At 36.2% G+C, this 22,689-nt stretch overlaps 1 protein-coding gene across 6 annotated transcripts; it reads left to right on the top strand.

Moving 5' to 3' along the window:
• Positions 1 to 240: 240 nt before the first annotated feature.
• LOC120325644 (uncharacterized) lies at positions 241 to 22,372 on the top strand. Of its 6 annotated transcripts, none has more exons than XM_039391727.2 (12): positions 241 to 415; positions 6,452 to 6,610; positions 12,099 to 12,233; positions 13,572 to 13,811; positions 14,192 to 14,286; positions 15,306 to 15,452; positions 16,205 to 16,447; positions 17,064 to 17,222; positions 17,875 to 17,985; positions 19,003 to 19,189; positions 19,292 to 19,407; positions 20,533 to 22,367. In XM_039391727.2, the coding sequence occupies exons 1-12, from the start codon at positions 388 to 390 to the stop codon at positions 20,728 to 20,730; spliced, it is 1,818 nt and encodes a 605-aa protein (XP_039247661.2). In that variant the 5' UTR covers positions 241 to 387; the 3' UTR covers positions 20,731 to 22,367. The 6 variants fall into 6 exon arrangements, with proteins under 6 accessions (XP_039247661.2, XP_039247662.2, XP_039247659.2 ...); XM_039391728.2 differs by lacking the exon at positions 241 to 415 and adding an exon at positions 1,521 to 2,738; XM_039391725.2 differs by lacking the exon at positions 241 to 415 and adding an exon at positions 4,875 to 5,054.
• Positions 22,373 to 22,689: the final 317 nt, after the last annotated feature.

The raw sequence follows: 22,689 nt of genomic DNA, 5'->3' as shown, positions 1-22,689 counted from the left end.
CGAATGATATTTACTTGGATCACAGTAATGATCTTCTGTCCTCTATCATATTATTTCTTTATCGCCATGCACATTTGAAACTCCAGAGATAATAGGATAGCATGGGCAAATCATACTCTGGTGTATAATTATAAAACAGTCGATCAATGTGAAGAATTTTGGAAGAGGTCAGATACGCATTGAGACGACGTGTTGCACGTTGCACTGCATTAAATATTTATCAGGGTCCTATTCACGGCTTGTTTTCTGTCGCAGAGCGAGACAGTTGTTAAGATAATTTAGTCAAAACGGGCGCCTGCAATAAGAGACTTTTGCAACGACGTGAGTGAACTTCTGGACGTCTTCAAAACTTGTTTACATCTCTTTCTGACAAGTTTATAGTGAGACATGACAACCGGTGGACTTAACAGTGGAAGTGAGTAATGATTATGTTATACGAAACTATTTTTATGATGTGCAAACTACAACTGAAATGATGAAAACTTAACCCAAAAGTTAGGGAATCTGCGATTGACAACGTTTTGTAATCCGAATTGTTGGAGATGAATGGGATTGCCTGTGATAAACTGAGACAATATTTAACAATGCTTAACTCTGTATTGAAATGTTTCATGACTTATGTCGAAACTAAATTTGATGAGGGTACAATAACGGAAGCACACAGCGGAAACTATAATGAGATATACGTGACACGCGTCATGCTCACATTGCCGAAAAGTCTCTCACTTTAGTCGTCCTTCGTCGATCTCAAATGTCGCCATGTATCCGCGATCCGCTATTTGTGGCTCGGTTGATGCAATCACTATACATGAAACCTGTTTTATCCATTGCTTTATATCCAGTCGACATGTTTATGTCGTTATGGAATAATTTCAACATCTGTTTTTATTTTCCGAATATATATGGGTTTATACATCTAATGCCAAGTAAAACCAAGATATTGTACGAAAAGTTGGATTTGTAAGGTTCCGCAAAAATGCAGTAGAGTTCATCTGCTTGGTATCAGACCACTCACAATTGTTTTCGATAACGGTCTACGGAGTAACAGATTCGATTCCGTGGTGGGACATTCAACATGACTGTTCGCAAGCTAGCTCGCTGGCACATTTGCCTGCGTCAGGGGTGGCCAACCGGTCAGAGACCAAGAGCCGAATTTCGTACTTTATTCCCACGAAGACCCACATTATAAACAATAACACACATGAACATCAGATATACCTTTATTCAGCTCTGTTTTAATGATAGTGTATTGTAAATGTCGCTAACCAACATGATTATGACAAAAATATACAAGCCATTTATTGGTATACATGCTACTTATAATGGGACTTCTGGCATTCCTTAGATTGAACAATCCTCTTTAATCAAAGCAGTTCTTTCACATGGGTTTCAGTCAGAACAGATCAATGATTTGATCTTTGATTTCACGTGTTTTAGGGTATAAATCCTCAGAAAGTCTTAAAGTTAGTCTTCCTCATAAAGATCGATCATTTTCAACTCAGTTGCAGCCTCATCTGAGTCGGCGTTCATGTATCTTCGACGTAAAAGAAGAATGCACGACTAATCATAATAAAAATAAACGAAACATGATGAATCGTAATTTAAAGTTATTCTTTCCTTAAAATAACCTGGGCAAAAATAGCCTCGTGAAACCGGAGCAAGAGCCGCATGCGCATGCTACCCCTGGCCACGGTCTACGGCACGCCATACGCGACACTGTCTGTTATCCGAACTAGTTACCGACTGAACTCCCCGTGATAGACATGGCATCGTGGTCTTATACTACTGCAGCCCATATAAATATTCCCCGATACATTGTCCAATGCGTCGGTATCAAATATTTTTAGAGTCTGGCTTTATTTTAAGCGCATCGAGTAAGCTGTCCGTGATTATAGTCACATTGACTACGTAATGAAAATACATCCATTCACTTGAATAAATAGACTGTCTTTTGCTTAATCAAAACATATGGCTATATGTTATATTTTGCAACGGAGACTGCGTTTGAGAGTTCGAAGCACTTATTTAATAGTCGCCTATTTCTTGCTATTGACATCAGATCAAGGATTGCTCCAAGGAGGTTCGCGTATTAGTCTAACGCTTGAAATATTGAATGCTAATTACAAGTTTCCGGCCTTATGGAACGAATGGTTTACTGTATTTACCTAATTGTTGTGATCAGTCATTATTAGCGTATTAGATTCACTACTGTTAATACTAGGCTGGTTTATGCGTATTCACTTGTATCCAAATATGATGATTTGACGTCATAATAACGTTTTGGGACTGTACATATTTCAGGAAACTTCGACATGAGAACGTATGACTATAAATTAAATTTCTCATTTTCTAAAGCCATGAAACTGGAGTAATCCCTGTAAAATAATTCACGCCATAAACGACGATCAGTTAGATCTGAGCGACCCAGTCCAATCTAATACGAATGAATGGTTTGGTTCTAGAACGGTCATTACTCCCCAAAATTTGTGAATATTACCTGGGGACCCAAAACTTTTACTGAGTACTTCCAACTAGCATGGTTCATTCATAACTTGTGGACCGTTGACAGCAACTAACTCGCAATAATTTCTTACATTTGTGCAGTTCTATTTTTGAGTGCTAGCAACAATGATCGTTTCCCGTATTATTCTATTTATTTCGCATTTCAACAGAAGTATAGTTTTAACTGTATGACTATATTTAGCTGTATGATATGGCGCCTGAAGAAGGAGATGTCGGTGAGTTTTTTATTTATTTTAGTGGAACATCGTTAAAAAACATTTCATTTGTGTAGAAAATGTATCTAACATTTATCTGCATAATAGTAAAGTTATATAGCGATGTTGTGGTGATTTTGTGGCCGGAATTTTCACTTTAACATTCTTATGAAACAAATTGTACGAAGTCAGTGGCAATTATAAACATAACTTTTAAATGTTTACTTCTATTGGATTAGTTTGAAAAGAGATTTTCAACCAATATTCCGTGACAAAAGACCTTGAGATGTTCCGCGTCAAATTTGAAATCAATGAGCTCGTTTTTGCAAGACTTTAAAAATCAACAGTGTGAATTCGGGATTCCCAGAATTTCGTTTTGAGGCTTTATGATAGATTAACGAAACTCAGTTAGCCATTCAGATTTGTCAGTATAGCAGGCAGCTCAATGATAAAGAATACCGCATAATTATTCGAATAAAAAACTAAAAGCTGAACAACGTGGAAGCTGAGAACCATTGAAGGGAAACTGCGTGTTTGTCTTTCTTCAATCCCTAACAGAATAGATGTTGTTCCTTGGTATCCTTTCGCTATTTTCTTCCAATTCTCATTTCTAAAAGTAGTATTTGGTGCTATAAGACATTAAAAATTTCCCACAGTTCAAAAAAGGTTGAAACGCACAATACAATAATATGCGGTATGTTACTCTGAGTCATGGTTTTAAAAAACAAATCGTCACGCATTTCGATAGAACGCGCAAATGTTAAACAGGATTTATGCCGGGATTTTGTCTTGGTTGAGTGTTATCGCGAGATGTAATGTGACATCAGTTTTCCGTTTCCTCTGAACTCTGTTTGTCAACCCGCTGCGTATTATTATCTGTTTTATGAAATCAGATATACTGTTTATCACAAAAAATTCTACCTGCCGGTTCAAATTAATCTTTTATTAAATCCACATCATTTGAAACTTCTAAATAATTTGTAATCAAAGTGAAATAATCATGATCAGACAATACAATGAATTTTTGACAGCAAGTTGTAGTCTAGCTAGACTGATATCAATAAACTGCGTAACTTTCACATAAACAAGGCATGATTGACATAAGGCATTTACACAAACTGACAAGCAAATTGGTGTCTGTGTGTCGGCGTCTACACTTACGCGTGAAAATCAGACTGCCGGATGCAATTCTAGAATACCGGTAAACTTCTTAATTTGTATTAGGAAAGTTATTCGCAGGATGTTTTCGAACGGAAGCCACTAATTAATATTAACTTATGATTGACGAAATCGATCCGTAAACTTTCCGCACTGCTCTCCAAACAGACAGGAAAATTTACCTGTCAGGTGTATCCAGATGATCGCATTAGTAAGATAATATGCTTGTGAAGGAAAGCTAGAATTACGTAAATGAGATAATATTAGAAATTGAAAATAGTCCGAACTAGTCCGGCATAAAAGAACCTTTACAGTTTAGAAGGCGACGGTTTTGGCCTAGACTTACTATTAGTCCTTACCTGGAATAACCCAAGACCTATTAGGCCACTTTGATATTTCACTATTCATCAAGGCCATACTATATTCTGAATCAAAGTTACATATAAAGGGTTCTAAAATATATATGGTGCATCCTAATCAATCGCTTCACAGCACGCGGACTGTCGAGGCTGCTCATGCCGGAAGAGAATTCTTCTATTCTATTACATTTGAAGTCATTAAATGTAAAGAACAGGATACTACATTTGCGTTGATTCGCACTTTGGCCTTTGTTTTGGGTTAGCAGTAGCGTTACCTAAATTGAGGTTTCAATTAGCTGCGTCTTTAAGGTGTAAATTCTCAGGAGCTAGTTTAGAAGATTCAAAGTTATGTTTTCAATTAAATTGCAAGTTGATGAGAACCGTTAAATTGGAAGTTGATTAGAAATTGTATATTTATTGTATTTTCTGAAAGTACAAATTGATACCGCGATTTTCTGTTCCTCAAATAGTATCAGTTTGGTGTTTTTAGTAGCACATCTGCTTCTGTGTAATAGATCCGAAATTGTGTCGGCAAGTCGCGGAAATCAACATAAAACACCAGTAATTCTTTTCCAGTTGTTATTATGGACCAATTATAAAGTTTTTGATAAAAAAAAATCCCAGTTTCCAAATCAAACTCAATACTTTTATTAGTATACAGCTACATGGGGAGAGGAAAACGGTTTAATTCCTTATTTGTGTTGTTCAATATTTCAGTTTATCTTATGTCAGTCTATGTTGGCTACCGGTATCGCTTGAAAGAGTTGGATGTAAACCATTGCGTGCAGAATGGGAGATGTACTTGCCTTGCCCGACTACAGTAATGTCACATTTATATATATTTTATTGCATTCTGATAACCTCAGAGGAATTTCTGGACATAACTATAGTGATAAGCGTGTCTGGCCGTTTACTAGATTCGATTCTGGTTTAGTCTCTGACGGTACCATTACATTTGAACCCACGACAATTGCACCTGCATACTATTGCACCTATGGAAATTTCTTTGTTTTACGGATATTTGAACCTATACTAACCCTAACCCATGGGTTTTAGCACCGGCATATAGATTGAGCCCGCGGATATACACATGGGTTCAAATGTACGTGGGTTCGTTATGTAGGTGACCGTACAGTTGAACCCACGTACATTTGAACCCATGCGTATATCCACGGGTTCAATCTATATGCGGGTGCTAAAACCCATGGGTTAGGGTTAGTATGGGTTTAACTATCCGTGAAACAAAAAAAATTCCATAGGTGCAATAGCATACAGGTGCAATTGTCATGGGTTCAAATGTAATGGAACCGTTATGTACGGTCCCCATCTCTGACATGTCGAAAATTCGAATAGGAAGCCTATTCTTTCACTATACATACAGTATTTCTCATTATTGCAGACCATTTGGACGATATTGAGTATTGTTTTGGTTAAATGCCAAGCAGTTCGACTAAGATGCGATCATAAATCTCGAGTTTTAGTCAAAGCATTTAGTGGTTGGAGTTCGGAATAGATTATGCTGACTTAGAATGATATCGAGAAAAAACGTTTGGCCATGGGCCAACCGCGGTTTAAGAACAAGAAAAAAAATACCAATAAAAACAACAACATAATAAGAAAGCTTCCACATAAAAAACTTCCCCACTTTCGCTAAGCACGAGATCCGCCGGCGTTCGCTGAGCGCGAAATCCACCGCGTTTGCGGAACCGCCACAAGAAGTGCATATTTTGGTGACGTCATAGCACACAAAAACGAATCCCATAGAGCTCACAGAAATATTTGAAATAAATAAAAGTAAATACAGTCTTTAACAACTGAAAATTTTAGTCATTGGTACAGTAATGAAAAAGCGATTTTTTCATAGCGATAGGAAGAAAAACAACAATCTCAACAACGACATGATAACAAAACGATCCATATCACCATTACGTGTGTAATACCAAAACGATCTATTAGTCCATTTCGTGTTCAAAAATCTTGGATTTCTTAGTAAGCGCGCGTGACCGCGCTTTGAGCAAATTTCTTTGAAAATTAAATGATGAAGGCGATGGTGCACCAGAAGCTTCTGGCAGTTTCAACGCTACTTGGCTGTATTGTCCCGTATATACATATTTATCCTAATCCTCCTGTATTTTGTCAATATTTTATCTTCCAAATTATTAGCTTTAATTTGTTTTTTGGCTATTTTTTTTCACTAACTTTAATACTTATTCTTAGTTTCCTACACTGCAATCTGGTTTCTCGTTGGAGTAATATGCAGCACCATTATACTGGTCATCTTTTTCCTCTACATTACAAAGAGAGCTTGTTTCAGAGAATGCGAAGGATGTGATCGATTTTTACAACCTGGGTATCAGAGGGCTGGAGAAGGATTATGTAAGTTAAATACTCCTATCAATATAAAGCAGGGGTATTTGATATAAAGTCTTAGCCTATTCCAGTAAAGCCAAAGTGTAACCGCCAACCCCACTGCTATTTCACAACAAATCCAAAGAGACTACTGCGTGTGAGGACGCATGGAAAATATCACGAGATGCGGCCATTAAAATACAATGAACTCATATCAAGTATGAGTACAGTTCATCAATGTAACAATTTTTAACATGAGTTTTTGAACATGAAAGTATATGACCCTTTATTCGCAACAAAGGCAATTTGGGCGTCGTGTTGTGACACAGCATATCGTCACACTAATAACCGAATTGCGTAAGTTATTTTTGGCGATTTTGAGTTTTTCATAAAATAGGTATTTATGTAATACTGCGCACCTGTCTGTTAACTCAGATTTTATTTTAAGAATTCCGAAACCCATAAAAATGGAGATTTAGTATGACTTGTGCAATTGTTTCGTCATAATGAATTATCAGTGGTACCGCGGGACTATTGTGACGTCACAAAGGCAAGATAACCTCGGCGAAGTATTTTCGAGTTTTTGCATCTTGGATTTTAGCTTTGCGCGTATTAATTTGAATTTATACTACAGTATAGGAAGACGTGCACTTGTGATATTGACTGTCCGAGTCCAATTTACCTTGGTTGGCTTTTATATTGGGTGCATTGCTGTTTTATTCTTTATATTTAATCCTAGTACTATTTCGGTGGGTGTGCAGAACGTGTTATATTGATGAAATATATATTTTTAAACATAAAAAATAATGTAATTGAAACTGATTAGCTATTTTTGGGATTAGACATTGTAGATACTGAGAATTACATTCGTTTTTGGAATGTTTAGTTTTCAGGACTAGTGCATATAGTACAGTTGCAAAATTGCGTATGTCCCCAAGTCATAGACACATTTCTGCATAAGTCACAGTGCGCCATTATGACGTCACTTAACTGCGTCATACAAATTAACTTAAATCCGGCTACGATCAAAAAATTGAACCATGGCAAATTATTGACTCTCAATGTCATAACAATATCATTAGAAAGTTTTTTACGTTTTTCTCAAAACTGCTAAAAATGACTTGCGCAATTCGGTTTTTAGCGTGACGATTTTATATTCCATGCCTATACAATTGCGCTGGATAGGCTTCCATCCCGAAGTGTTTTTCCATTCTGAGTAATGATCGTTGGAGTATAGTTATTTTTAACCAAGTAGACAAAATATATATGGATCTGGCACTTGCAATGCAAGTCATTGAACTCGCTGCGGTAAATCTATACTTTCATGAATATAAGAATGAGTCGGTTGTTTCGAAATTTGGCCGAATCGCAATTTTAATCGGTGAAGACAATTGCAATACCATAATTTTGCTGTCTTGTATACGTATATTTGCACCGGCTCACTATTCAACTCCACTTCGATTTGATAAAAATCAATTTTACGGTATATGTTCAGAAAAAAAACTCGCTTTTGCAATTTATATTGAGTTTTCAAAATGATCCTGATCACTGTCTGTATTTGCTACTTTTTATTCTCCAATATCCAAACGAGAATATCGGTCAGAGACCGAATACTTATCGATCGAAAGTTAGGGGATCCCCCAAAACAGCGCTCTTACTCCATAGTGACACCTTGTGCCCATCACTAATTAATTAATAACTCGCTAATTATACGACATAATTCGCCCAAAATCAATAGGCTTCTGGCCCGAGATATGATGAATGCACATGCAAAATCTGGAGCAGATTCAATCTTTACAGTAAAAGCTCAACGGCTTAATGTTACCCCGGATATCATTGTACCTTTTAATTTGTGCTTTAACAAAAAGTAATTCCTAACAGTCACACAACTGTACCCGAATTTTCTTCATTTTATTTATGATTTTTTCCCGCGCAAAATTTGGATTATTTTCTGCTTAACTGATCATCTTGGAATATTAACAATTGAAAGGAAATGAATAAGAATTTATAGTATTTGAATATGGATCTTTATCTTCTCAAATTTGCGTTCAAGATTTTAATTCCCATATTACATTTTCCAATCTGTAGTGAAATACCCATGAAGCCCTCTATGCGCTACTTTAACTTTATTTATTCCATTATACCATAAATAGCTCAGATTTATAGCTTGGATATTTTTGTTCTCCATCGCCCGTGAAATACTTACGGTATATGCACTGAGGCGTGTTATAGTTACGATGGTATTGGCCATTCATTTATAATGTGTACAATGCCTACATACAATTTAATATCGTAGCAGTAAACCAGGAAGATGCCTAACTGTACATAGTTTCATTGTAAGAGACAGACCACTGCAAGGTAGATTTGATTTAGTGATGCAGTCTATCATAGTCTATAGCTGTCAGTGAAGGCAGTTTCGGCATTTGGATACCACCTGGGATACCACCCTTATAATAATGGTTTAGTATTACGGAATTCTGGAATACTACGTTTTGAAAACATTAAATAGACTTTTAGGCATTCTCAACATAATTCACAGCTTTTCTTTTTTAATTGAAATAAGAACTAGGGTGACTTTTTGATTTCAATCAGCCCATGGGAAGATATAGCCTTGAAAACACATATTAATATTTTGTCTAATGGATCAGATTTATGTGATAAAACAAGCTCTTAAATATGACCCGTGGGCAAAGCTAATCTGATTTCGCCACAGCAGTTTTAAGCTTCATTGACCAACTGGCGATCCCACCAAATTGATTGCATCAAACATTTTTTATGTGTATTATTCCTACGTCAGTCATGCCAATTTACACTGCAAATTTTGCATTCTATCGATTTTCAAATGATTTTTCAACGATAATGTTTTGAGTATGTCGAATGCGGTTTTCAGAATGTGCCGCCGGGTTGATTTTATCTGTTGCCTCTTTGATATAACAAAATGGTTCGTTATATAGACGTCAAAATAATTTTCACAATTAAGATATTAGCGAAATTTGAGATAGAGCTGAATTCCAAAAAGCATTTCTGAATTAAATGAGCAAACAATTGGTATTTTTTGCCATGAAAGGCTTTTCGATAGAAATGATCAGACTAATTAATAAGAAACATTTTATTACGAGTATCGGAGTGTTACACAATTATAAATTGGGGCAAACACGACATTTAGAGATAAAATTATGTTATGATATGATCACGGTTAAATTAGAATGTAATTTAAATGAATGGTTAGAATACGATTATAAAATGGAGATGACACATGAGATTGATCTGATTTTCTGACATCTGACTTTTTTCGTAGTTCTTGTTTCTTATTAATAAAAATACAGACAGAGATAGAAATTAACGACCCACAAATATAAGCTATGTCGTCTCTGTGTTGTTGTCGTGGACTGTTGTCCATGTTTGGGGTCAAAGGTTACCCGATGGACGTTGTTGCCAAGGCGAAATTAGATCGTGCAAAAATGAGTCGATCAAAACAAAACGATTATTCAACAATGTCAAACGAAAATTCTACGGAAAATAAAAATGGATCGGTTGTTCGGTCTGAACCACAAGGTCTGTCCGATGCATCGGAGACTCCATCGTATAATTCTAACCGCAAACATGAACGAAAGCCAAGGAGGAAACACAATTCGAGATCGTCACGAAAGTCTGATCGGAGATTCAGGCGACACGGTATTCATGCATTGTATTGTATACGGCACTCTGTTCATCACACAATAAGATCAATGATCTTTATATTATCTTTCCTCAGCCCCGATCACAGAATAATTGATTAGGTACTATTTTGTGATCGCATATATGTTGTTTTATTATTCGAGGAGTGGACCTTAAAATTTTGAGTACTTCCAAATTTTCTTCAAGTCGTACAGGCCGCGGAACCCAAAATTTTGTTGTTTTTGTGTAATATATATATATATAATTAACGGGCACACTTTTATATGACATTCGGTACATTATTTTAATTTGACGTTTCGCTGACATTAGGGCAGTCATTCTGTTTTAGCATCATTAGTGCTTTTGACTAAATAGGATCCCGTGTTATATTCTATTACCAACTCATTTATGATTGGTCACGCAAACGGACCTCCCGCAAATGCTGGCACCTTGAATGAAAATGTGGAGATTCGCTTATTTAGAAGCACACCATGTACCATTGACTCTATTATCTGTACTGACTAAATATACAGAGTTTACAGGTACAGGCCGGACAAAATGCTCGTTAATAGTCGCACATTTTTTTGTTTCGATAGTGTCAATATTTATTTCTTACCGCAAAATTATTCAAATTATTGTAAGTATTCCTGAATTACCAAATAATAGACGTCTGGAATAATGCGTCAGTTGAAAATAAATTTTTCATGATACGTTGCCCTGATGATATCTTGAACTTGTCTGTGGACAAGATAGATCGTGAACTTGAAATATAGGAATAAGTGAACTCACATTTAAAGTAATTATTTTTATGTTCATTTGTAGACTCTTCCTCAAACTCAAATGTTTTTCATTTGGCCACGACCCCTTTAAAATAATGCGCTTGAAATGTCAAAAACTATTATACAAGGTCAACGCCATACATAATACATTAACCTTTCTAGAGGTTTTCGTTTTAAGGTGCTAGTTTGCATTTGCGTCAGAGTTAACTTGGGCTTTCGCAAATATTGCGTGGTTACAGATACGTCAATGTCGTCAATTATATATCTTGAAAGCGAGAGTTCAATAATATAACAAACTTCGACTATTTCATTAGATGGATATAATTTGTGAAAATATAGTAATATCAATTATTTTTGTATTATCTACGTAAAAGATGCAAAGTTGACGATTTCCATTAAATTAACGTTATGCGAATAATAATGCCATACCTTGGAAAGAGTGCTAACACTAGCTTGCTTTCGCTGCACCCTCCAAAATAATTTCAATCCGCGTCAAGTAACTACAAGAATGTGAACGCTGGATTGGTCGAATTTTTAACCCACGTAGAAGGTGGTACCTTTACCTTGTAATAAATCTTTTGGCGCTCCAGAAGTGTGTGTACGAATATCGAGGTAACTAATTTTGTTCATCAAGTTGTAAAGGGACTGAAAACCATGGGCAGGGGGTGTATTCACTTGGCTAACACAGACAGTCCCCGTACTCCTAATAGACCTAAAATAAGGAAAATCGGAATAAAATGATGGCCTAACCCTAACTCGGTACACACACTACGGGAGTACCAATCTTTGTTGCTCGAAGATCAATGGAAAATAATAATATGTAGATTATGTATAATGCAAGTATACTAGTTGATTTTGTTCATTCTTTTTTGGTTATCCTGCTAATAAGATCACCAAACACTGACTTATAATCGCTACTATTCGTCAAAGATAACGCATTCGGATTTGCTATGCAAATAGGTATAAAGATTTCAAAAAATTGTAAAAAAGGTTCAAATGTCATGTTCGTACGATTCATCCAGATCGAATTACTTGACAAAATACTAAAAGTGATGATAATGAATAAATTTCATTTTCAGCTCGATCTTTCGATGACTCCGACAGTGATTCGTCCGTTGACAGCGCCGAAGAAACCATGAAAACAATAAGAAAGTCTATCAGGAAATCACAGTCAAATCGTGGAAGCAGAGATACACTCAATTCTATAAGATCGGGTAAGATCACGATGGATACACACGAAATATTTAGTACATTAATTCAGAAATTACTGCTTATGACTGACTGACTACTCACCTGATCTCTTTAATTGAGTTTTGATTGATATATTTGATGTGTTTTTCATTTTATTTGGTATTTACTAACACTTTCTGATTTGGCGAATCTTAACTCTTTTTGAGCCATCTTGGTTGATAGTATGAAATGAACTGTAAAATATGGGGACGATAATCACTACTTTAGCACATTAAACATTCAAGAAAATTCAATAATAGATATGTTTCAATACTGTACTAAATTATAATTACGAATGAGAATCATATGAATGTAGTTTTGCGTGATGTTATATGTCGTTTATGTTGTCTTACCATTAACTGTTATTTTCAGAGCTTCATATATTCTCATATCAACCATTTTTCTCATGTTATTCGGAGTATGCACATAACGAGTTCTATTAACTTAATATCTGGCGCTGATCACTTTTCCGGTGTATTGAAAATGTCCTGTACATCTTCTAACAATCTCGATACATAAGATTACTCCATCTTTCTCCCAAAGTCTTATATCTATCCCAACCTGGAACATAGCATGAATCCCACCCACTTCATATGTTTACTTTAACTATTTACTCCACAATATACGATATCTTATATCCATCATAACTCAGATCAGTGGTACTAGCGGGACAATTGGTACAACTGTAGGACAAATATGGTACAAAAGTGCTAAAAAAGGGACAGGTGTGGGACACGACACTTTGAGACAACCTCACTATTCTTTAAATTAGGGGTCATAATCCGGCCCGCGGCGCTTCACTGAATAATAGTAACAAAACAGCTGCTTTGACGGTTATATTCTTTACGTAACAAAATTTATTGTTAGACACGTGTAGACTAAAGTATAATATAATCTAACAAGTATAAAATTCACTATTACTCGTTTATTGAGCCTATAGTTTAATTATAATTAGACAAATGGCAACCAAATGCAGAAAATTTGATGCTGAGTGCAAAGGTTTCAATGGCGTCGAAAATATTCAAATGGAGTTTTATGAGATACAATGCAATGAGGAAATAAATCTATATTCTATTAGAGAGATGTATCACTGCTTGATTTTAATTATAAAAAGTATTATACGTTCGGTTTTCAACTTTCTAAAAAGTATGTGAGGCTCGCCAATGACTTGCAACCCTTAATTTTGGTCCGCGAGCGACAAAAGTTTGCTGACCCCTGCCTTAAATCATTCAATGCGAAAAAATAGATTTTTTTTTCAAGATCATTTTCGATCACTACATCTATCAAAAAACCGAGTTCCTAATACTGAGTGCTCGTTTTAGTAGATTCAAAGTCGACCGTTGGCTCTGAAAAAATGAGAGATTTAGAAGTTGAAGATGAGACGCACCGTTCACCTGCTTCACCAAGATTGGGATCTCCAGTTATTGTTCTCACAACACCTCCGCGAGAAGACGATCTAAACTATGAAAGGAAAGAAGAATATTCTCCTGAATATACTACAGAAAGAGAAGCTGAAGAACGACGAAAAACTATATCAGGACCAACATCTCGAGTCATCCACGGTGGGTCTTGACCTTCAATTACATTCAATCTAACAGACGACAAGTCTGATACATACAAATCACTTCCAATACCCAACTAATTGTTAAATAATATTTCTTCCAGGTTAACGGTACCAGTCTCAAGTTTTATAGAAAAAGCTTGTTGCCACATTTTCACCTAGAATTAGGCCTCTCAATTTACCTTGTATTTAACTTGTGTGAAATTACTCGTTTGGCACTCATAAGGCTTTCTAATTTACTGTAAGCCAATGGTTTCCAATCTTTTTCGATACATCCCTCCTTTAGCCCATTTTGAAACTCTTCATTCCTCCCCTACTGCGCATAAGAATTAGGTAAATAAAGTGCTGATTCATGATTTTTTGTTTCCAATATTTACTCAGAAGCCGATACATTTGATTTTCCCGAGAACGAAGCTTCGACATCGCAATATCAAGGAAGAGCAACTATGGGTAGTTTGAGAGAATTTTCAAGAAAGGTAAAGTTTGGTTATTTTATGCGATGTTGTTGTTGGCTGTTCAGAATAATATATATGTAAATTAGGAGGCAATGCAGACGGCATATTAGTCAATATTTCATTGACAGTTAAAATTCGAAGGCAATATATCGCTTTAATATTGACTTTGTGGTTGATTGAAGTAGGTGTATCTAACGGCTTCACCTTTTTCTCTGTCTTGGTATTATTGAATCCGTATGCACTGATCGCACGGACACTGTAGAAAAATCGAAACGGCTGTATTTAGTGGTTCAAAGGTCATTGATGTAAACTGCTTGTCTGTGGAAGTCAGACTTTGGTCGAAACAAGACATTACAGAATAAACTTTATGAAAGTGTAAAACTTTTGGTACCTCCCAAGTAGGTGAACCAAGTTGTAGGACACCGAAACGTAGTATGTGTACCAGATTAGGGTTAGGCCATAATAACTACAGGACCTTTGTGCTCATCTACTTCCTATTCCGGATACGTGTGTTTCCGTTACCACAATGATGCTTGAACGATATACTATTTGAAGTGATGATTAAGAATAACATAATCTCTTTCCAACAAATAACAAAATTCTGGTTTGTCTTGAGTTAGACTATGAACTATGCGGCTATGGATACACAAGACGCCGTTTTATATTGAGCATATCCCCAGGTCGCGACTCGCGAGATTTTACGCAATTTATTTTTTACGAAATTTGGGTCGCTTGGTAAATGGTTGGGAATTATCGATCTTATGAAAGCTCACTAATATACTTGCTATTTCGCGGAAAGAGATTATGTTATTTTTATATATAGACTTGTTGTTACTTATTCCGGAGTTAATCGTGCCTTAATGTCGTTTACATCTGTGTTTTGAAGAATTTGAAATATCATTTGCGAAGCATGGGAATGGAATTATCGAGGCCCTTCGATGCACTCCATTTGTATTATGAGCAAAAATTGTTTGAAATCGCCAATTTTCAAATTCCTGATTACGTACTAAATAATTATAACACAAATAAATATTTTATAGCAAGCGATACGAAAAAGTCCTCGAACGAGTCCAAGTTTATCATCTAGAAGTAACAAGTCACTAGCAACTTCCTACACTAGTTCGAAATGGGGTCTTGGAGACGAAGAAAGTTTGTACAGGGAAGAACACATAGCCTCCGCACTTCGGGTAAGAAACCTGATATATTTACACAACACTTGACATTATAATTGAGTTTTGAGTGCCGTTCGCTCTGAACAAGGAAAAAACATAATGGATCTTTTATACGAAGCTCGCGCCATTAATGCAAAAATGTGATATTTAAAAAATATATATTTAAAAAACAAATTAGTAATTATCCAGTTTAGGTTGGTAATGATTTGAAAATTTAAATTTCCAGTGCAATTTGCATCCCTAGCCCAAACACTAACTGGATAATTACTAATTTTTTTTCATTTTGAGTGTTGGCGGGAGTGTGGTTTTGGCGGGGCCTTTGTACAAAGGATGTCAGCTTATTTGCTACTATTACCATTGCACTGGTCAAACTGGTGATAAGGCTTTAACAATACTAGTATAACTGAATTTGGAATCCGTGTTTCTCACTTACAATGCTTTATTACCATTTACTTTCCTGGATGCTTTCAACACTTTTTTCATCGCAATCCGAATTTCAAGCGCTTTATGCCTGAGCGAAAAATGTCAAAAGGAGTGGGTACTTGCTTGACCATTGTAGACTAGCTAGCCATGAAATTCATTTCAACGCTTGAACAGAAATAGTAGATGGCGCGATTCAGTTACAACGCTTGATTTGCTACAATTGGACTGGCCTAACTGAACCTCTGGTCTTGTTGAAACTATTTGTAAATCCATCTGTTATCTCCGACGGGAATCTTATAAATTTGAATTATATAGAGCTTAAAATTAACTATAAATTTCACAAGGAATCAAGGGGTGAAGATGAGCTGGCGATGGCGCGGGAGGCATCAAGGAACGCGGTTCGTCCTATTGGTGAACTTGATGACGAAGACGAAGAAATGGAAGCACATGCAGCTGAACCAATTTCTGCATGTGGAACGTTAGATGTTGGAGTCCAATATTCTGTATCGGATAGTAAATTGCAGGTTACTATTATCGAAGCTCATGATTTACCTTCAAAAGCGAGAGGAGGGTCGAGTTTTGTACAGGTAAGACTTAAAAACGTATACTTTAGTTATCATTATATTTAAATTTAATATACTGATGGTATATGGGACAGATGGACCGGTATTATCATTTCTCCCCATTGATATTGTGTGGGAATAAATTCAAAGCCTTGGTCTCATTAGATTTAAATTAAAGAAAGTGAACTAAGTCGTGTTGGTTCGCAGATATCGTAATTTTAATGGGTTTAAAAATACGTCCTTCATCAATAATTCAAACAACTCATTGAAGTTTTGTCTGAAAGCTTTCATTTTCTGTTTGGATAGCGCATAAGGATATAATTCAAAACAGGTCTATATATGTATTCGTGTTATAGTATGATATCTGATATCTACGTCCCGGCACGTTACTCCCAAATATCTAGCAAATATCGTCAATCAAAGAAAAATATAGTTGGTCTATTTAATTTAAGAGTCTTGCTGCACACCAACACAATTTTTTCGGTTACGTTTCGTATGAACGATGTCAGACTCAGTAACAATGTATTCTTCATCAGCGCCTCTCATTTACTTGAATAAATCTATACTCCAATAGTGTTGTTATAAGCCGGGATTTTATAGATTAAGTTCATAACATGAACTTGTTAATTTATAATGAAAGGTTCGAACGGTGTTACTACCAACAAAGAAAAAGAAATATAAAACGAAAGTTCAACACATCAGTTCACCAAGATTTGCAGAGACATTTAAACTAACAAGAGCTTCACCTGAAGATTTAAGGGGACTTGCACTACGATTGAGAATGTATGGCATAGGGAAGGTATGGAAAATTTTTTCTCATTACTTAGTAGTAATTTTGTTCGTCAAATTCATCTATGAGGAGGATCGATAAAATGCATATTCATGTCACGAATCACGGCATCTTGTCCTGTTACCATTCTGGGGTGCGTATGGGAATAGTTTACCTGTTAATTGTTCAGTATACCCAAAGTTGATTTAACAACACAATATTCCTGTTTATACTAATTTTATCTCGCAAAAAAACCATTCTGAGATGCCGTTATAACCTATTCAAGATGACAATAATTTCAACTAAGAAAGTTAGCAATAGCGCTAAGTAATGCCGCCATTTTTCCATTTTTCAAAATTCAAGAGTACTATTCATCTATTAAAACTTGATCTAGAGATAATAGCATTAATATCAGTTGAAAGCATAACTAAACATCTTATAAGCATATTTTATTCACTGATGCCTAGAGTTGCAATTTTAATCAAATGTGTAGACTGTAGACAACGGTCTGAAATATAGGTCGACACGATACTCCTAATGTAATAAATCCAACATTGTAGTGGTATATTAATATTGCAGCATGGCTGCACATGTTTCGCTCAAATAGTAATTGTTGAGGCATTTTGACATACTGTACTCATATTATGAGGAAATGTATTTTGATACATTTCAATTATTTCAGCTTAAAGATCGTCTGATTGGAGAAGCGGTCATTAGATTTGATGAATTAAATCTGATTCGAGATCCTCAACTAACAGTCCAACTTCAACTTGAACCAAGAACAAATATAAATGTGAGTTTTTTGCAATTTGAATTTGCATATATACAATAAATCTTTCCTATATTATTATATGGTCAAAAACTTTTAATTTTTAAGAAATTTTAACGAAACGAATCTAGTGTAAATGTATTGCTAGAAACTAAAAAAGAAATCCTACATTATTTTTCATTGTTTGGTATGCAATTTATTCAGGGGAGTAAAGTGTGGCAACAATGCCTCGTGCCAATGAACACCGTTTGCACAAGGGCGCGAAAACGACAAAAAAGTTTCAATCGTGAAATGTTTCATTAAAATAATTTGAAATTCGTATTTTTGCCCAAATACTGACGTACAAGTACCACTGAATTCATGATAAGAGCTGCTATTTTAATTCACATCTAAATCATCAAAATTTTATCCAAGAACCTCATTTATAAATCTACTACCTTATAGCTGTTTTTTGATCATATTCATTTTCACTACTTTGAGCTTCACATAAATCGCTATTAGCTAAAACGCGCCACCACGAATCTATATAGGTTGAGTATAAAACTTGGGTTTTTAGTGGTCGCTCATAATATTGCTTCGAGATGAGTCTCCTTTATTCCCGTGTCAGTGCGCGTGGCCTGGATTGTAATGAGGTCCTTTGAACAAATGTCTTCAATCCAAACGGTAATTTTATATATGTCGCTGAGCCCGTTTTTTCGTCTGGACAACGACACAATCCTTAATGTATTGGGCTGTCGAGTCAGAGTCGATATTCTGAATTATCCGGAGTCGGAATTGCGAAATCTCAATGGTGATGGAATAAGTCATAACTTCTCACGGAAACTCGAAAAACATTAATTTTAATAACCGCTTTTAACAGTATAATAAAGAAGCCTTACATACGTCATAATTTTTGTTATCAAAATTTGATTTTCCCGGAGTTCATGGACGTAGTCGGAGTCGAATTTTTCTAAACCCGGAGTCTGGGGTCGATTGTGAATATTCTCCAACTCGACATCCTAAAAATCACAATTGTTATAATTTTTTTTTCAATATTTTCAGCGTGTCGATTCTGATACTTCACTTTCGAATATCGATAGTCGGTCTTCATCAATGATGAGTTTATCTCACGGTGGAAGTCCACCAGAATTACTCGTAGGATTGTCGTACAATCCACCAACTGGTCGATTATGCGTCGAAGTTATAAAAGGATCTCACTTCCGAAATTTAGCAATGACGAAGCCCCCAGGTAAGAAAGATATTTCTAGCTCTTTAAGTTTGCTATTAAAAATAATAAGTAATATTAATTACGAAATTGAAAGTTAAGTGATTTATTATTGATTTCATTTAGATACTTTCGTGAAATTATCTTTATTAAATTCTGCTTGCCAAGAAATGTCGCAAAGTAAAACAACGATAAGACGAGGACAACCGAATCCTGTTTTCAAAGAAACCTTCTTTTTCCAGGTACAGTGCTCTTATAATAGAGATTTTTGATCTAGTATTTTATCCTATAATGCAGTGTTTCTCGACCTTGTAAGATCCGAGGCCAATATTAAGTCTTTTCATCGGAGCGGGTTGTGACCTTCGGCGCATAATCTTCTTTGCGACTGGTCGAAACATATATACACAGATACTGAAGTATGAACGTAAAGTAGCATCCGCTTAAGTAGGATTAGTGTCGATTTTCGAAAAATAAAGCTCCATCATAAATTAGTTCTGCGTCTGTAATTCTGACTCGTTGATTATATATGTGTATATATATGCATAGGCTTGAACAAATATGAATAATTTAATGTTCCGTTCCTAACGCCAGTGTTAGAATATTGTTAGCCCGGGAGTAAAGATTAGAAAAGGGGTATCGTTATTAATTATGCATGCGTTTATGCTTTTATGTTAAATACTGAAATGAGTCAAAAATTGTTCCCCAAATTTCATTTATTTTTTAAAAAAAATCATAAAATCTACCAATTTATTCATGTTCCATTGGCCATGTGATCAAGAATGATTTAAATTAGGGGTGTGCAACCTTTATTACAAGAGGGCCAGATACAAGTAACTGGGCGAAGCCGCGGGCCGCACTTTTATTTAAGATAGCGTTTCTAGTAGTTGCAAGCAAAAATTTTTCGATTTGTTATTGATCTTACGGTATATTAGAGGTCCTTGCAGAAATGGTGAGGTAAAACGCATAAATTTCTAAAAAAAATGCTATTGGGATTGGAATTGCTTGCACGTACCAGATTACCTAAACTGGAAACTCGTTTCGCGGGCACACCCTTCAAATTGGCACTTCTTCGCGTGCCGCACAATTTTTCCTTGCGGGTTGCATTTAGCCCGTGGGGCACAGTTTGCACAACCCTGATTTAAATTCCTGATTTAAAGGCAAGTTTCATTACCAGGCTTCTTCATAGATTTTGTTCTCTTCAAAACGACAGACGAATATATCGTGTCCCAAATTTTAACCTTCGTTAGATTCAACAAGGGCGTATTAACAAAAGCCTGTTTGCATAGAAACCGAATAGTTTATAGAAAACCATGACCGTAACCGCAAACTCCATTGTCAAGCTACTTAAACCGACAAATTCTTTTCAGGTCGCATTATTCCAACTAGGCGAAGTAACGTTAATGGTGAGCGTCTATAACAAACGAACTATTAAGAAAAAAGAAATGATCGGCTGGGTTTCGATGGGACGAAACAGTAGTAGCGAACCCGATGAACAACATTGGCAAGAAATGAAAGAAGGAAAAGGACAACAAGTTTGCCGATGGCATACACTTATTGACACGTGATCTTGCTGCTGTGGTTGTATTTACGTACCATCTCATGTCACATTGATATGGTATCTTTCTTATACACGACATCATATATATCTATATATGAGATGTCCGACATTTCATAATAACCTACAAGGTTAAGATTCACATATTTATTCCGGAGGAGATGAAAGCCGTTAGGACGGCCTAATCATATGGCGAATCACGTCCTCTCGTCAAGTTACCAGTCTAGGTCGGGTATGCATGGACTTGATGGTGGAGGAAGGCGTGTACAAATTTTGTTTGCCTTTCATGACATACCTCAACTGTGTCGCTAAATTGGGTAAACCTCGTACCCCAAAGAAGTGGGCCCGATGGCCTAGCGCAGGGGTGGGCAACACCGCTGACTGTCTCCAACCCCACTCTGTAATGTGGTCCGACGCATCATTCTTGAAAGTTGCCTATCGCTCTATTCTCACCGTACTGTCAGTGCGAGCTGGTGAAATAAACAATTGCCGGACGTCCTGAAGTATGCGCACCAAGATGGCGCACAACCTAAACTCAGGTTATGTACCCGATTAGGCCTCAGGTTATGCGACATCTTGGTGCGCATACTTCAGGAGCACCCAATTGCCTTAGTGAACAAACAATTGCGTTAGCACACTTGTTAAACAAACAATATAAGGTCAAAGCAGAGAGCGTTGTAAAGATTCCCCACCACTGTTATCAGTTATATTTAGATTTCAAATATAAATATATTTTAGAAATTAAATTTTATATTAAGTTTTATTAATCATGGAATATCCCAAAAAACGTAAAGTTGACAGAGAGTGTCGAGCATTTAACAAAGATTGGATACCGAAGTATTTTTTGTAATAATCCGGCCCGCCGAGGACTTCATTTTCCCAAACTTGGCCCGCCGACTAGAGAAGTTGCCCACCTCTGGCCTAGCGGTTGAAGGGTTAGACTCAAACTGCATTGTAGACCCACAACTTCACCCAGTAATGAATCGGGTGGGTAATTCCTGACCGGATAGATTTCGGTTCTTCCAGAATGAATAGCACCCAACGTATCGTGAAATATCAGTGGATACTTATACAGGGCCTGGTTCAGAGCGAAATGCGTTAATAATCGTATAAAAAACTCGACAGATAATATTATGATTCATCTCTTTTGATGAAACTGGTCCACGGCGAACCAAAAAGGTTTGAATCACGAAGGTTGAATTTTGTGCATATTGCACGACAAAGGCTGTTTGTTCTTCAAGTAGCCAAAACACATTTATATCCCGCACTTTTAAGGTTTGCACTGCGCATTTACAAAACCACCCGACTCTCTTTTCAGAACCCGCTCGAAATGTGACTTTTTGGTGAATTGTAGTTCATATATATAGTAAATATATATACATGGTTTATTTATTTACACTTGATATCTGACTGATGACGCAAAACTCTGGATAATTTGCAATAATGTATTATTATTTTTATACATGAATATATACGTTCTCATCTGTACTGCTGCCACCAACGTGCTTCTTGAACGAAGCACACACAAGTGTGAATTATTTTGTTCGGCCTAGCCATGGCGTTTCGGTCTTCGATGACGTTGAGAAAATATGAAAGGTGGGGGATTGGAGGTAGACATAAAGTTAACAAGGTGGCTCTACAGATTTTTGAAATAGCGCATAAACAAACTAATGCAATTGCAGCAGAATAATCAACGAGAGTATGATATTACAACGATTTGCAGCGCATAAGCTATCAGCAATTATAGAAAACAGCCCGCCTCATCGTTCCTGACATTGAATCAGACAATCGGGCCAAATCCGGCCAGCCTGGTGCTGCCACGACCAAACTGAAATCAAATTTTAATGTTTCAGCTAAAATAGCTAAAGGATTTTGTCGAGATTGCGGTTAAATTTAATTTTGGCACAAGGCTTATTGTTTTCCACTTTTGCAACACTGTAAATATTGTTTATAAAATTACTTGTTACGT

The sequence above is a fragment of the Styela clava genome, chromosome 4 (assembly GCF_964204865.1).
Source record: "Styela clava chromosome 4, kaStyClav1.hap1.2, whole genome shotgun sequence".
Lineage (NCBI taxonomy): Eukaryota > Metazoa > Chordata > Ascidiacea > Stolidobranchia > Styelidae > Styela > Styela clava.
The sequence above is the reverse complement of the archived record's forward strand: the minus strand, read 5'-3'. Positions and strand labels throughout refer to the sequence as shown.

What these genes read in the sequence shown, in the direction of transcription:
- LOC120325644 (XM_039391722.2), top strand. Translation starts at nt 9,946, where the DNA reads ATGTCGTCTCTGTGTTGTTGTCGTGGACTGTTGTCCATGTTTGGGGTC. An exon ending in AACATCTCGAGTCATCCACG is followed by an intron (nt 13,812 to 14,191) that starts GTGGGTCTTGAC and finishes ATATTTACTCAG; the next exon opens with AAGCCGATACATTTGATTTT. An exon ending in AAGAAACCTTCTTTTTCCAG is followed by an intron (nt 19,408 to 20,532) that starts GTACAGTGCTCT and finishes AATTCTTTTCAG; the next exon opens with GTCGCATTATTCCAACTAGG.